Here is a 14,969-nt window from a genome sequence, read left to right as displayed (position 1 = left end):
TACTTAAGACTGCTCCAGGGGCTTTCATTTTTCTCATTTATAATCCCATCTGTGTGTGTGTGTGTGTGTGTGTGTGTGTGTGTGTGTGTGTGTCCTGCAGTCCTTTGACATACTTCTCAAGGTTGAAAGTGTGGTGAAATGCAGATCCCTTTCATACATGTAATTTCATTGCTTAACTGCTGGCAAAAATAGACTTGCTTGGAAGTCTCAGAGGATTTTGATTGAGGGCAGTATTACATTGGTTCATACAACTCAACTAATTCAATGCTTTTCTTATTAATTACTGGGACACAACCAGAAATCCGGATGATGGGAGAGAAACACTTCTTTAGGGTAATGATTGATTTCCATAAAGATTTGTACTTTAGCAAATTTCAATATGCAGTTGCTGGGGCGGGAAGGGTGGGTGGGCACTAATTAGTTTTACCGGTCTTCAGCACATGTTGAATTCAAAATGCCAGCAGCATCTCAAATGCCTGTCATTAGGGTTGTCTTTCATCCAGGAGTGCTGACCAATGAAATCTCCACTCTGTTTAATGAGACCGACCCAGGCAGAGTCAATTAAATCAAATCTCTTCTAACATCCTTAATATATCTGCCGTGTGGGCAGCACCAACAAAAGCAGCAGTGAGGGATTTCCAGTATTAATAAAAGGGATTCTCTGCCGCATTAGGAGAGTGGCAGAAAGGGAGGGGAGTGAGGTGGGGGAAGATCCTACTTTAAGGACTAAGGAGAACCTGTGAAGTCTAAGCAGGAGAAGGACCCAGGGAAGAGGAGCTAAGAAAAGGAAAAAGGTTAAGGCGCTTAGAGAGAAAGAACCTCAAGGAGCGCCTGAAGAGACCCAGCCCCAACCTCCCGCTCCCCCTCCACCCCTCCCTTTCACTGAACATCGGATTTGCCAGTTGCAAAAATGAAGCTGGAAAAATGTAAGGACCCAGATTTGAAAACATTTTCACTTTAATACTGAAAAAATATGCCATTATAAAATCCTCGAATAGAATTAGTAAGTTTCACGTGCTTCCTCGGATCTTTTTTCCTACTTTATAAGTAAGATTTATACCAGCACAGAATTGCTACCATAAGACCGCAGCCTAAGCACTAGAATGACATTAATTGGTCATGCTTAACTGCCTCAAAATCCTTTTTTTTTTTCTTTAAATAATTACACTGGTGCTATAATAGAAATCATGGGTACTTATTTTACATTCAGATGGAAGGCATTATTGGATATGTATAGAAAAATATTCCCCCTCAAAAAAAAAAAAAACATCACCATCAAAATAAAAGAACCAAAAGCAACCCCTAAAACTCCCCTCAACAAAATACATCGTTAACTCATAAAATGGACCGATGAGTAGCCATGCAAATGTCTTAAATAAAACCTTTACATTTTGTTTTCACAGTAAACATACGCTCTGAACTGCCTACCAATCACAAATAATGGCGAAATGGCACTTTCTGATTATACTGCATCTTGTGTATAGAAAGTTTTCTACGATGGGACTTATCAGGTAAGAGGGCGTGGAGGAGAGGCCTTCTCCAGTCGCAGGGGGAGGGGCGGACAGAGTCCCTGGAGCGCGTGGGTTCCATGCGAGCCATGCAGCACTTTTTGTTTCTGTTTTGTTGTCAGAAGTCAAAGTTACTTATTTACAATACATTCATGCCTTCGTGCAACTGCCCATCCCTGCGTAGCCGACAGGGAGTCATCACCCGGCTCTCCACAGGGGAAAAATAGATATCTATCTCTCTATATAGATGTGGATATATGTATATATGTATAGAACCGCGGGGGCCAAGCCCACCGGTCCTTCCGCCCAAGGTTAGAGCACTGTGGATTCTTCTAGCCCGGCCCATGCTGGGCTCTCAGTCAAAAGGAGCTCAGAGCCACGCGCGCAAGCAAGTCGCGCTCTCCCAGCGGCCACAGTCTGCTCTTTGTTTAAGGAGAGAGCGAAGGGGTCAGCTCCTCTCGCTAGAGCGAGTTCACAGTTATTTATCTACTTATGTCCGTCAAGACTCATTGCACGCTTAGATTCGGGTCAGAGCGCCCGCAGCCCATGGGTGCTGGAGACAGGGGAGGAGGCTGCGTCGCCTCCGCTCCCCTCCCCTTCCTGGGTTGGTGACTTAGTCTGAGAGCGAGTGAGAGCCACAGTCGTACACTCTGTGGGCCCCGTCTGTGTTGTAAGGCCCATTGTGCCAGTAGGAAGAGTCACAGACTGTCTGTAGCGAATTAATTTCGGACGCTGAGGAGTTGGCATCCCTCCTCTTGGACCGCTTTCGGTTCCTCAGGATAAACACAAGCATACCCACAACCGTGAAGGCGGAGGTGACAAACACCAGCAGCAGTCCCGGGACCAACACCGAGATGGACACCCTGCTGGTGTCTAGGTAAGAGTTGGAATGCGTCCCGGTCTCCGCCAACCCAGTGCTGTTTTTACTGTGCGAAGTTAACGTGGGCGAGATCCTGGCGTACAGCTGGGGGCAGATCTCGTCATTGGAGAGGAGCATGAAATCCTTCCTGAAGAAGTTCACTGGCGTCTCGCACTTGAGGTCGCTCATCAGCACTTCAGAACCCAGGCGCTCTGCCCATTGCTTGAAAGGCACGATGGTGCAGGAGCACTCCCAGGGGTTCCCGTGAAGGTCTATCTGAATGATGGAAGTTAACTGGTCCAGCACCCCTGCCACAGGGAGGTACATGAAGTAATTATTGTGCAGGCTGAGCTTAGACAGAGAGACCCCCGCGAACACGTCCACTGGCAAGGACCTCAGCAAGTTGTTGTTGAGGATGAGAATCCTCAGTTTGGGCATGGCATTGAAAGTGCCGGGGAGAATCAGCTGGATCGCGTTGTACTCCACGTTCAGGTACTCTAGGTTCTGCAGTCCAGCGAATTTCTCCCGGGACAGCGTGTCCAGATAGTTGCTATCCATGTACAGCCACCTGAGGTCCAGGAGGTTCTTGAAAGTGTTATTTTCCACGGTGGCGATATTATTGTTGCCCAGATCCAACAAAATGAGGTTCTTGTAATCCATAAAATGCGATTTTCGGATGCTATGGATCTTGTTGTCTCTCAGGAAGAGCTCCTGCACGTTGGAGAGCTTGGGCTTCAGATCAGCCAAACTGCTCACGTTCCGGTTGTTGCAGTTCATCTTTAAACCCGACCCCGAGATGTGATCGCAGCTGCAGCCCCCAGGGCAGGGCAAGCCGTTGGCTGGGGGGTTGTTTCTGGCGCTACCCGTCGCTATCGCTGCCGTGGGTCTGATTTTGATCTGCCAGTTGCCTGGGATCTTTGTACCTCCGTTTGGAGCAGACCCTGGGGTGGCATGATCCTCTTGACCATTTGTTTTGAAAGGAGTTGGCAGAGGGCCAGGAGCGAAGGTCTCTTCTTGAGCAGGGGGCGCAGGGAGACTAGAATCCACTCGGTTTTTCAAAGGACACAAGTCCTGTTCTGTGGTTTCATTAAGGTCTTTGCCCTGCAGTCTGGTGGGGGCTTCGCAGACCACTCGGCCGATCAGAGCATTTTTGGGAATGTTTTCCAGCCATTCTTTCAAAGAGAGTAGATCACAGGTGCAGTCCCAAGGGTTATCCTCTAGCAGGATCTCAGCAATACCAGGGATTTGCTCCAAGACCTCCTCATAGGGCAGCGTTTTCAGCCTGTTTCCCCGGAGGTCAAGGTGGGTGATGGGCACATACTGGAACACATTGGCAGGTAGGGTGCTGATGAGATTGTCATTTAAAATGAGGACCTCCAGCTTGTTCAAGTCCTGGAAGGCCCCGGGGTCTATATCCCGTAATAAATTGAAGTCAGCCTGGAGGTATTCCAGATCGTCCAGCCCCAAAAAAGTCTGCTTTCGAAAAGACTTGATCTTGTTGTTGTTGATGTGCAGCCGTTTCACCAGCTGCAGCCCCAGAAAAGCCCCCGGAACAATTTCATGCAAGCCATTGTTTTCCATATGCAAACTAACCGCATTATAAAAGTTAGCGAACTCATTAGGGAAAAGTCGAGTAAGGGAATTGCCGTGCAGAAATAAATGGTAGAACTGGGAAGTCGGGGCAGTGAAACGCTGCAGACTTGTAAAGCCCTTTTTTTCACAGTCTACGTGTAGGTCCCCTTCTATCTCATTGCAGGAACAGATCTTCTCTTTGCAAACGTCCCCTGTAACGTTTCCAGCGGCAAAACAAAGAGACGTCTCCAGCAACAGAATCCAAAGCAGCATTTTTAAAGCGAGCAATTCATCCCCGATCTCATCACAAAGTAACAGCAACCATCCTGCTCGCCACAGACACAATTCAAGTTCATTTAGTGCTCCAGTGTCCGAACCCAGGGAAGGAGAAGAAAAGGGTTTGGGGGGGTGGGGGTGGATTCCTTCCTCCCTAACCCCCCCTCACTGCAATAGCCCAGACGCCAGTCAATAATTATATCCACAAACTATCCAAGCACGTAGTGCAAGGCAAGCAAAAAAAAAAAAAAAAGTAGAAAAAATCCCAGCTTACTCCCCCTCAACCCTTTAAAAATAACCAGAGAAGTTAAATATATACATACAAATTAAAAAATACACCCTTACAAAATCTTGTCTAGTGGTCCTCACTAATCAGAAAGGAAACAATGCTAGTAATTACAAGCAAGTGCATGTTAGAGAAATAAGCAGGTTTGCAGCGTAGTACAGGCGCACTGGCCGTGCATGGCTGTGCGTCGGACTGACCTTGCCTCTCTGATACAAAGCAGGGTTTCCGGCTGCTTCTGTGGCTGAGGCTGCCGGCGGAGTTCTCGATGTGGTTGCGGGTTGCCCAGAAGTCCCCCCGTGGTGCTGTCCAGCCCCCCGGTGCTGAAATCACGCCCGACCGAAGGACTCACGCTGCCCAACCAATGGCGCTGGAAAATTTCCGCAATCGCTGCGTTTTGTGGCTGTCCATCCTTTTCTTTGCTTCTCTTCAGCCTCTTCTGTGCTGCCGCTCTGGCTTACTGGGTCTTCTTTTCTTGTTCTCCTTCTCTTTCTTCTGCTCTTTCGGAATTACGTGTGTGTGTGTGGGGGGTTGTCTGAGGGAGGGAGAGAGCGCGAGAATGGGGGGGGGGGTTGCTAAGAAGCTCGGCTCGTTCCAGGCTGGTGCACTCTGAAAGATCTGACACCCTCTGCTGATCCGCAGTAGCAAAAATCCATCTGGTGAGGGAATGCTGAAGAAAAAAAAAAAAAAAAAAATCAATCCACGTACAGGGCAAGCGTTAAAAATGTGGGCATTAAAGGCTGTCGATCTACATAGACGCTTATTTTAAATGGATTATTTAATTCTTCTTGAGGGCTGAAAACTTTACCCTTTCCTTTCCTTAATGACCTCAGAGCCCCCGCTAGCTCAGGCATTCGGGAAAGCAGTGCTTTTAAAACATTTATTTCCCAGTGGTTTGAATAAAATTAGTGTCAGGGTGTCAAGCGAACAGCAATTTGAGGTAATTATACCGCACGCCATTTTCATCCGTGCTTTAAATGCATTTCTGCTTTCTCTGCGGTACAGCGCTTTATGCCATTTGATGTCTTTGAAGCCTTTTTTTATTTTTGGCATGTTGAAAGTGGCTATTCGGAACATATATATTACATAATATAATTGGATATGGAATATTTGTTGCAAGATATGCCGTTTAGGCACATACTTTTCTTTTGAAAACTTGGGATAGAATTTTCGTCAGTTTGGTCAATGATAGTTAGGTTTCTCTGTTAATATTTCTTAAATGTTATTTAAGTCTGCAGGATGAAAACACAACGCATGCTTACGTCTTTGATCCCAGCCCAAATGTTTCACTGAGATCCAGAAAAGAAGGAATGAGGCAGAGAAAAAAATCCCAGTTGGAGAGTGCTCCTAACCCACTGGCAGGCGGGCGCGCGCGCACACACACAAACACACACAGTCGCGCGTGCACACACACACACATGCGCGCTTGTGTTCGCGCGCACGGGCGCGAGAACACAAGCACACACGCACACACGCACACACGCACACACACACACACACACACACACTCATAAAGTTTCCACATTAGATCGGGTGAATTTGAAACGCGAACAAGTAAATAACCAGTTGCATATTGAGAGCGAGGATCGGAACCTCGGTCTCTAAAGCTCTATGCCGCGATTACCTGCAGGTAGCCGGTAGCTCCTCTAGCAGCAGCTACTTACTGGGATCACAGAGACTGAACGAGTAGGAAACTCCTACGTTCTTCCCAACTGCCAAATTTTGCAAATTTGGAGCTTAAAGAAACCAAGTTCCACATACTTCTGTGTGGGACGAAAATGAAAGAACTGGTAGAGCTGTTTGGTGATTTTTATCAGAGTAACACATTTTTCATCGATATATTCCAATATTTTATGCATCGTTTTGGGGTTTGGAATTTCTAAGTCATTAAAAATTATTGCTTAGTTCATTTTTTCTCAGTGGAAAGAGAAATAATGTGTTTACACCATTTTCATTTTTAGTTATGTCTTGGTCAAGCTTCCTAACAATTCCCATTAAAAACAACTATGCAGGGGTGTATACATTTAGAGAGGGCAGGGAGTGAAAAATTTGAAGAAATAATTAAAGATGGGAAAACTTCCAAGGTTAAGGGAAGACTTGCTGTTACTAAAATTATGTTTTCTGGAATGTGGAAATATTCTTAGGGGGACAAAACTTCATATATGTTTTCCTAAGCAAATGACATGTTGTACGGCAGTCCTCCTGAAATTTAGTGGCACAAGGATGGAAAGATGATTTCTTCAACTTAGGGTGTGTGTGTGTGTGTGTGTGTGTGTGTGTGTGTGTGTTGTGTGTGTGTGTGTGTGTGAGAGAGAGAGAGAGAGAGAGAGAGAGAGAGAGAGACAGAGAACTTCAGACAGTAGTCCATTAAACTAGTAAGCAATTATATTCTTATTTAATTTAAACCATTAACACATGTAGAGAGGACATAAGCCCAATCAATTTGGAGCCATTCCACCAAAGAAATTATAAGTATGGGTGGGGAACTGTTGAGTGGAATAGTTAAAACTGAAACTATTTGTGCTTGATGAAGATAGGCCAGACAGAAGAAAAATGCCAGCTCTTTCGAAACAGAAGTGTTAAGGATAAAGATGCAAATCACACTTTCCACCTTAATTGTTTTGAGGCAGGCAGCCAAGTTAGATAGAAATACTATAGGAAGTTATACAAGGCCAAGCCCACAAGGAGACAAGATGGAAGACAAGGTGATTTTACAACTGGGAATAGACAGACACTCCCATATGGGCCACAGCTGAAGACCAAGACAAAAACAGGAAACACAGCTACATACTTCCTAGTATGGGCATTAGGGATTGATATCTTAAATGGGTATCAATCACCTTGAAAGAGCCCAAATAAGCCACTAGCCAAACCCCTAACAAGAAGAGATCCTGTCCCTTATTCATGCCCATTTGCTATGTGGCTTACTTCCCATTTTGATACTGGATTTAATTAATTTTACTTGAGCAATGGTGCTTGTAATCTCATTGGTTGACCATAGTTTGGTCCCACCTCATGCCCAAATAAGCAAGTTCCCATGTCTTCTCCACCACCTTAGACTCACCTCACCACATGGTTTTCCTCTATAAAAGTCCCTGGAAGAGGCAGCTTCTGGGGGAACAACCCACTCGGGCCCCCCTCCTGTCCCTCTCTTGGACAGGAACGTTCTTTCTCTCAGTAAATATATTCTGCTCATAACTTCTGTTTGTTCCTAAAATTCATTCTTCAGATTTAGAGAACACGAACTCATCCAGGTTAGGTTGGGAGATCATTTTTCCCTACATCATTTGGAGGTTCCCAATATCATTTGGAGGTCACCCACCCGATATTAGTTTTTCTCCCTGCATCAGTTTGTTTTTCAATGTACTGAGATCATTATTTGAGGATGTAATAATACTTGAAAATATTTGAATTGTTTCCAAGGATAAGAATTTAGGTAACTTAATTCTGATTCTCAGATAACATCCTCTTCTCCTACCCATTAGGTTCTCTTCTGATTTTTTGTCTTTCTTCTCAGTGTTGTAGGCAGTTGAGTTACATGAAAATATTATAGACAGTCAAAAGACCCAATATGAAAGACAAGATATCTTGCAACTGTGGGAGAGACAGACACTTTGGCAGCGTGCCAGACCTCAAGACTAAAAAAGAAACAAATGCTCCCACATATCTTTCTAGGGAAGGATGTCAGGGATTGATATTCTAAGTAAGTATCAGTCACCTTGAAAAAGCCAGGGAAAGCCACTAACCAAACCCCTTACAGGAAATTTCCTTGTTCTTATCCTTAAATCTAAGTAACACTTCTTTCAGGACCCAACCAATAATTTACCCTCCACCCTCCTCCAAAGGACAGGGAGAGATCTCATGGCTGAAGAAATTCAAGATTAAGATTAATAGAAACAAGAGAAAAATCTAATGCAATTGCAGGTGCCAACATAGTATTGTAGGCAGTCAGACAGGGGTAGGCCTTCAAAGGAAACAATATGAGTGACAGGAAAATCTTGCAAATGTGGGAGAGACAGACTCCTTGTGCTTTAGAACTCAAGACAAAAGAGTAAACAAATGCAGCCACATAATTCCCTAAGGGAGGGCATTAGCAATTGATATTCTAAATAGGTCTCAATCACCTTGAAAAAGCCAGGAAGAGTCACTAACCTAACCCCTTCAGGAAAAAAAACCTTTACTAGGTTCATGCCTACTAGCTTCCCCATTTGGTCCTAGATTTAATCAGTTTTACCTGAATAATTGTGCTTATAATCTCATTGGTTGTCCATAGTCTTATCCCACCTCATGCCCACCTAGCAAGTTTCTGTGTTTCCTCTGTAGATCCACCTCACCTCATGTTTTTGCTCTATAAAAATCCCTAGAAAAGACAGATTCTCAGGCAGCCCACTAACGTCTGCTTCAGTCCCTCTCTTAGGCAAAAGCATTTTTTTCCTCAATAAATATATTCTGCTCTTAACCTATTGTTCCTAAAACACCTTCTTCAGTTTTAGAAAATATGAATTTATCCCAGGTATCTTTCGGGCTGGGAGTTTCTTTCCCCTACATCAAAAGTGCCAAATACATTAGAACATTTACATTTAAGATTTTTCTATTCAGATGTATTATAAAATGTTTCTAATTTATCCTTTTCAAATAGTTTGCTTCTGAAGTCGAAGAGTGTGGCAGTGCTCAGATGGATGGCTAAACCCAAGAGAACATCAAAACTTCACCACCTAAAGGAAGAGATATACTACAAGACTGCCAGGAAGAAGAGACATAGATCTATTTAAAAAAAATTAATGAACTTCCAAAATAATTATTTTTATGTAAAATTATTTTAGAGAAATAAAACTATAGAAATGCACACAACCAATTCAAAAGGCTTACCATTCAATTATAGTAGTAAATTTCTCAGTAGACATTAAAAACATGAATGGAAATTTATGCTTGATCTAAACATCTGAATGCCTATGGGGAACATTTCTTAGGCATAAATTCATCTTAGAGAGGTTCTACTGTATGTATTTGTACTCCAGTGAACTTTTTCAGTTGTCTTGAGTCTCCTATGAGATGAACTCAGGAGCCATAGTTAAAGGACACTTTGATAATGCGAATTGATCATATTTGTTCGGGGCTATGGTTTCATTTCTAGGCTATGACCAAGAAGGTCTCAGTTGCATTAGTAAATGTTCATTCTTTTACTTCCTCAAATAAGATTCTCTCAAATAAAAGAATTTAGATGTACATATCACAAAATTATTCTGCTTACAGATGGGGTTATTAATTATTCATTTTCTCCTAAATCAGATTTTCATGTTTCCATATGTGCACTAAAATGAGAGTAGAATTTATAACAAATATGAATTTAATATGTGCTTATTCTTTAGTTAATTTAATAATCACAATAAGTATAAAAGTTATTTTCAAATTTTAATTAAAGGTATTTACTATTTCATTTGAGAAATATACATATATGAGTTCATACTTCTTTTTTTAAAAAATAATTTTTATCAAAAGTACCACTATTGATATTTGATAACTGCAGTCAATTTGGTACCATTAACTTATTTTGTAAGTATAAAAAGTGAGATTATGAAATATTGAAGATCTTACCATGATTAAATAGTATCTGTTGACTTTGCTTAAGAGAACAATACTACAGATTTAAGAGCTAAACTTTTACTTCACTCTTAAACTTCTACCTGTTCTTTTAATTTTTTTTTTTTCATTTATGTATTTGGTACAGGGTCTTACTATGCAGCTCTGACTCATAGTGATCTTCCTGTTTTCAGTCTCCCCAGCGTTAGGATTACAGGAGGGCCAGGGGCGGTGCTGTCGCAGCATGCAGGACCTGAATCAATCCATGGCCCCTGTGCTTGCCACTGATCTATTTTGCCTGCCTTCTTCTCCATGTTCTTAATACACAAAGAGAGGTGCTTTGCTAAACTTTGAAACCCTGTCCTGGTTAGTAAATTAAGACATTGCAGTTTGTCATTCCTTTAGATGACTTAATTTGTTGTCCTATTTCCATGTTCAGTAGAGTTGGAATACAATGACAAATATAGAAACCACTACAGAATTGAATTCATTTGTTCCACATTTAATCTGTTGCTGCCTGTCTTATTTCACAAGATGAAGGAATCAGTCACTGGAATTCTTCCTTCTTATATTAACAGTTGTAAATTAGGAAACAGGGACATAAATCAACTTTACTTAAAAACTAATACTTACAGTATAAGATTTTTTCTCATTTTTTTCATATGTTGTATAAACTATAAATGATATTGTACTTTTAATGATTTTATTGAGAAAAAATAGCAATTAGACAGTTTCAAAACCCATTAGTAGGACAATTTCAATAATTAATACATTGCATATTTTTGTCTTCTTAGTGTTTATTCATAGTACGAGATGTAGACATGATATCCTGTCCACAAACACTATTAGTATAAATCTTTTTATTTGAATATGCAGATACAAAATGGTCCTTCATTTGTATCGCCTTTTATTGTTTGGTTATGTCAGAGATGGGTATTCCATTGTCATTTAAATATTGTAGTTGCATGAATTCAGCAAAATATTCCAATATAGTCTGGTAGTCTATAAAAGTAGTGGCTTTTCCACAAGACTGGCAGTGTCAGAAGTTGTTGACTTGAGCCTTTTACAACTCAGCATATTAATATGGCTTTACTTTTTACACCTCAGTTTTATACTTTTCTGCTGGATGGTTAAGACCAAGATAAAGCAAGACCTATATAACAAAAAATGTAACTTTTATATCTCACAAGGTCAGTCAAGTCCCCTCAGGACTTACCCTGAAACCATGTACCACAGTTTTTAGATCTTTTGTCAGCGTCAGCCATGTGGATGAGTCTCAGCCATTGCTTAACCAATTTGCTCTTTGAGAAAGCCTATTCTAGAATGAGGCCCTAATGATTATATTTCTCAAGGCAAAGCCCATAAAATATTTTAAATGTTTTACAAAGTGCTGTTTTTTCAGAATCTGGTGACATTTGCTCTTAACAAAAAATAGTAATCTCAATAGAATATATCAAAGTACTGCTACATTTTTATTTTGTGACTGAAATGGTCATGGCCTTATTTTTGTGGCACTTTGAATTTTATATCTCTCTGTGTGACAGGTTTGACTATACTTGAGTAGAACTATATCTCTCATGAAGTCCAACCCACTTAATGAAACTTGTGTGAATCACTATTTTGGTCATCTTCAAAAACAATGATCAAATTTTTCTGTATTTGGACATCCTAATGTATCTCTTTACCTATTTATCATAAATTAGGCAATCAGATTTTTCCTGACAGAGTAATTATTTTAACATATACTGTATTGCACTAAAATATATGAAAAAGATATATTTATTTGTTGTTTTTATGTTGATTTAGGATATATGTTACCCTTTTCATTGCACTTCAGAAGACTGCAGATAACAGCTCACAGAAAAAAAAGAAAATTTCTATTTTTTCCACAAAGAATATTTATAGCTTTAGAATAAAATGAATAGCAACTGTAGAGGTTTTGAAATTATTGAAAATAAAATTATTGAAATTCTCAAGAATTGCTATTATGAAAAAACAAATACACATATGTAGTTACAGTTTTAACAAATGTATGTGAAAATTCAGTATTAATAAATATATTAAAATTTGAGATTCACCATTTTTATATGACACAAAATAATTCATTGAAATAATTTTATATTGCTGCCTACTTATTCTTGTTCTTAAATTTTATTTTATTTTACTGAGAAACAAATATTAATGAGACAGTTTTAAAGCTGCTTAATAGGACAGTTTCAATAATTAATACATTATACATTGTTATTTTCTTAGTAGTTATCCATAGTACAAGAAGCAGACAGGATATCCTGTCCAAACACTATTAGTACAAATCATTCTTCTCATTGAATTAAGTGAAAGTAGCTGTATATCTATCCTAACTGTTCTGTATGTACAGATACAAAATGGTCCTTCCTTTGTATCCCCTTTTTTTGTTTAGTCCTGTCAGAGATTGGTATTCTATTGGCATCCAAATACTATAGGTGGTTGAATTCAGCCAGCACAGTCTAATCTAACACAGTCCAGCAGTCCATAAAAGTAGTGGGTTGACTGCAGAAGTTGTTGATTTGAGCCTTCTACAACTCAGCATATTAATATGGCTTTACTTTTTTATACATTGCTTTTATACTTTTCTGCTGGATGGTTAAGACCAAGATAAAACAAGACCTATATAACAATAAATGTAACTTTTGTATCTGATAAGATCAGTCAAGTACCCTCAGGATTTATCCTATAACCCTTTACTGCACTTTGTAGATCCTTTGTCAGTGTCAGCCATGTGGATGAGTCACAGCCATTGCTTGCCCAATTTGCTCTCTGTGAAAGCCTGAGAGAATGTTTTCTCTCCATGTGATGCTCCTTAGGCACACTATACATCATTGATCACATTTCTCTGTGGTTCCATAATCTCCTTGATCAGAAAATTTGGGGCACAACTGAGTTACATGATGTTATAGTTCAGTTTTTCCTATGTCCTGAGTCTTCACTGACCTTCAAAGGCTAGGGCCAAAATGTTGACTGACCTTGCAGTCCTTCCTTTTCTCCAATTTTTGATCTGCAAACTTATGTTTTTAACCCTTCAGAATAGAAGCTTATTATTACCCTACAACATATGCAGTTCGTTTTACCCTATCTGTCTAAATATCAAACATCTTAGGCACAACATGGAACAGATATTTTCCATCAAGTACTGATATGTTGAACTTTAAGTCCTTATAGAATATGAATAAAAAAAACAATTTAAAAATAGAAATAAACACTTACGTATTTTTAAACAGAAATTTAGAAATCTAACCATATACAGCATTGTAGCAGGACAGTTCTGTGACTTTTTTTTCTTTTACTCCTGTCTTTTTTTCATTTATTACCCTTTATTTAAAGAAAAAAAAAACATTTTACTTGAGAGACAGTATGGTAATAATTGGCATGTCATGACAAGAAGTACTTATTTAGAAAGTCAGAATGACAGGCATTCCAAACATGACCCTTGTATTACACATTGCTATCTTCAGTGCAGTTGCTTGGATCACAGGTGTCAGCAAACATAATAAGTCAGGGTGAGAATCCTATAAATTAACTGCTAATTTCAAAAACCTGCTGATGTTTCTCAGGACCTTTGCCTTACCCATCTTGTGCACATAAATGTATGGCTTTGCCCCTGTCACGTTTCCCAGCTTTTCTCCTTGCCCTCTCCTTATTGTCCAATCCTTAAGTTCTTGCTTTCCTTTTAATTGTGATGTACCTTTCTATTTGTAGTTCTTCTTTTGAGTTCTTATACTAGGGAGACAATACTGCCTACTTATTCTTTTGTAAAATTTTTGCTTTCATAAATGGTCTAAAAAAACTTTTTCATAAATCATGGTGAACATCATTATTTTCTTACTACGAAGTCTTGGAGCTAACTCTGCATGTCAAAGAGTAGGAAAATATTAATATGTTATGTAAATTGACATATTGCTTATGTGTTATTCAATTTATGCTGCACCAACAGTAGGTGAAGTTTGCCATTTTCAAAAAATTCCTAACATTATTATTATTTAAAATGTTTTCCACTCAATTTATTGTTCTTTAAGGCAAGAGTACAGATACATGAGTTGGAGTTGAGCAAAGTCACTTCAATGTTTTAAAATTTACTTTTTCAATCTGTTCTTTGCTCTTCAACATTTAAGGTAAAGCTTCATTTAAAATCATACTGCTGGCCAATAAAATGCCTGCTATTGCCTGTGCAGGTGCCACTGCACCATGTGAAGTCACCGTGCCTGCCCAGAACAACAGTCAGGGGCCTGAGAAGACCTCTTTCTTCCAGGATCTGGGCAACACCTCTAAAATCTCCAGGGGCACCATTGAAATCCTTAGTTATGTACAGCTGATTAAGACTGGGGACAAAGTGGGAGCCAGCAAGGTAACCCTTCTGAACATGTTGAACATCTCATTCTCCTTTGGGCTGATAATTCAGCAAGTGTTTGACAATGGAAGCATCTACGACCCAGAAGTACTTGACATTACAGAGAAAAATCTGCATTCTCACTTTCTGCAGGGTGTCTTCAATGTTGCCAGTGTCTGTCTACAGATTGGTTACCCAGCTGTTGCATCAGTGCCCCATTCTATCATCAATGGGTACAAGTGGGTCCTGGCTTTTTCTGTGGAGATCGATTACACCTTTCCACTTGCTGAAAAGGTCAAGGCTTCCTTAGCTGATCCATCTGCATTTGTGGCAGCTGCCCCTGTTGACGCAGCTACCCCTGCTGCTAATGCTGCTGTAGCTGCCCCAGCCAAGGTGGAAACCAAGGAAGAGTTGGAGGAGACAGATGAGGATATAACACTTACTCTCTTTGACTGATCATCAAAAAGCAAACTATTCTGCCTGCCTAATTGGCAAAAAAAGGAACAAAGGCATAATTCTCTTTCAAAA

At 40.3% G+C, this 14,969-nt stretch overlaps 1 protein-coding gene and 1 pseudogene across 1 annotated transcript; one reads left to right on the top strand and one right to left on the bottom strand.

Moving 5' to 3' along the window:
- Positions 1 to 939: 939 nt before the first annotated feature.
- Positions 940 to 5,111, bottom strand: Slitrk1 (SLIT and NTRK like family member 1). The gene has a single exon (XM_004626262.2). The coding sequence runs from the start codon at positions 4,210 to 4,212 to the stop codon at positions 2,122 to 2,124; it is 2,091 nt and encodes a 696-aa protein (XP_004626319.1). The 5' UTR covers positions 4,213 to 5,111; the 3' UTR covers positions 940 to 2,121.
- Positions 5,112 to 14,264: 9,153 nt separating this feature from the next.
- Positions 14,265 to 14,897, top strand: LOC101575113 (annotated as a pseudogene).
- Positions 14,898 to 14,969: the final 72 nt, after the last annotated feature.

The sequence above is a fragment of the Octodon degus genome, unplaced genomic scaffold (assembly GCF_000260255.1).
Source record: "Octodon degus isolate 3935 unplaced genomic scaffold, OctDeg1.0 scaffold00013, whole genome shotgun sequence".
Taxonomy (NCBI): Eukaryota; Metazoa; Chordata; class Mammalia; order Rodentia; family Octodontidae; genus Octodon; species Octodon degus.
This window is presented reverse-complemented; position numbering and strand designations above follow the sequence as displayed.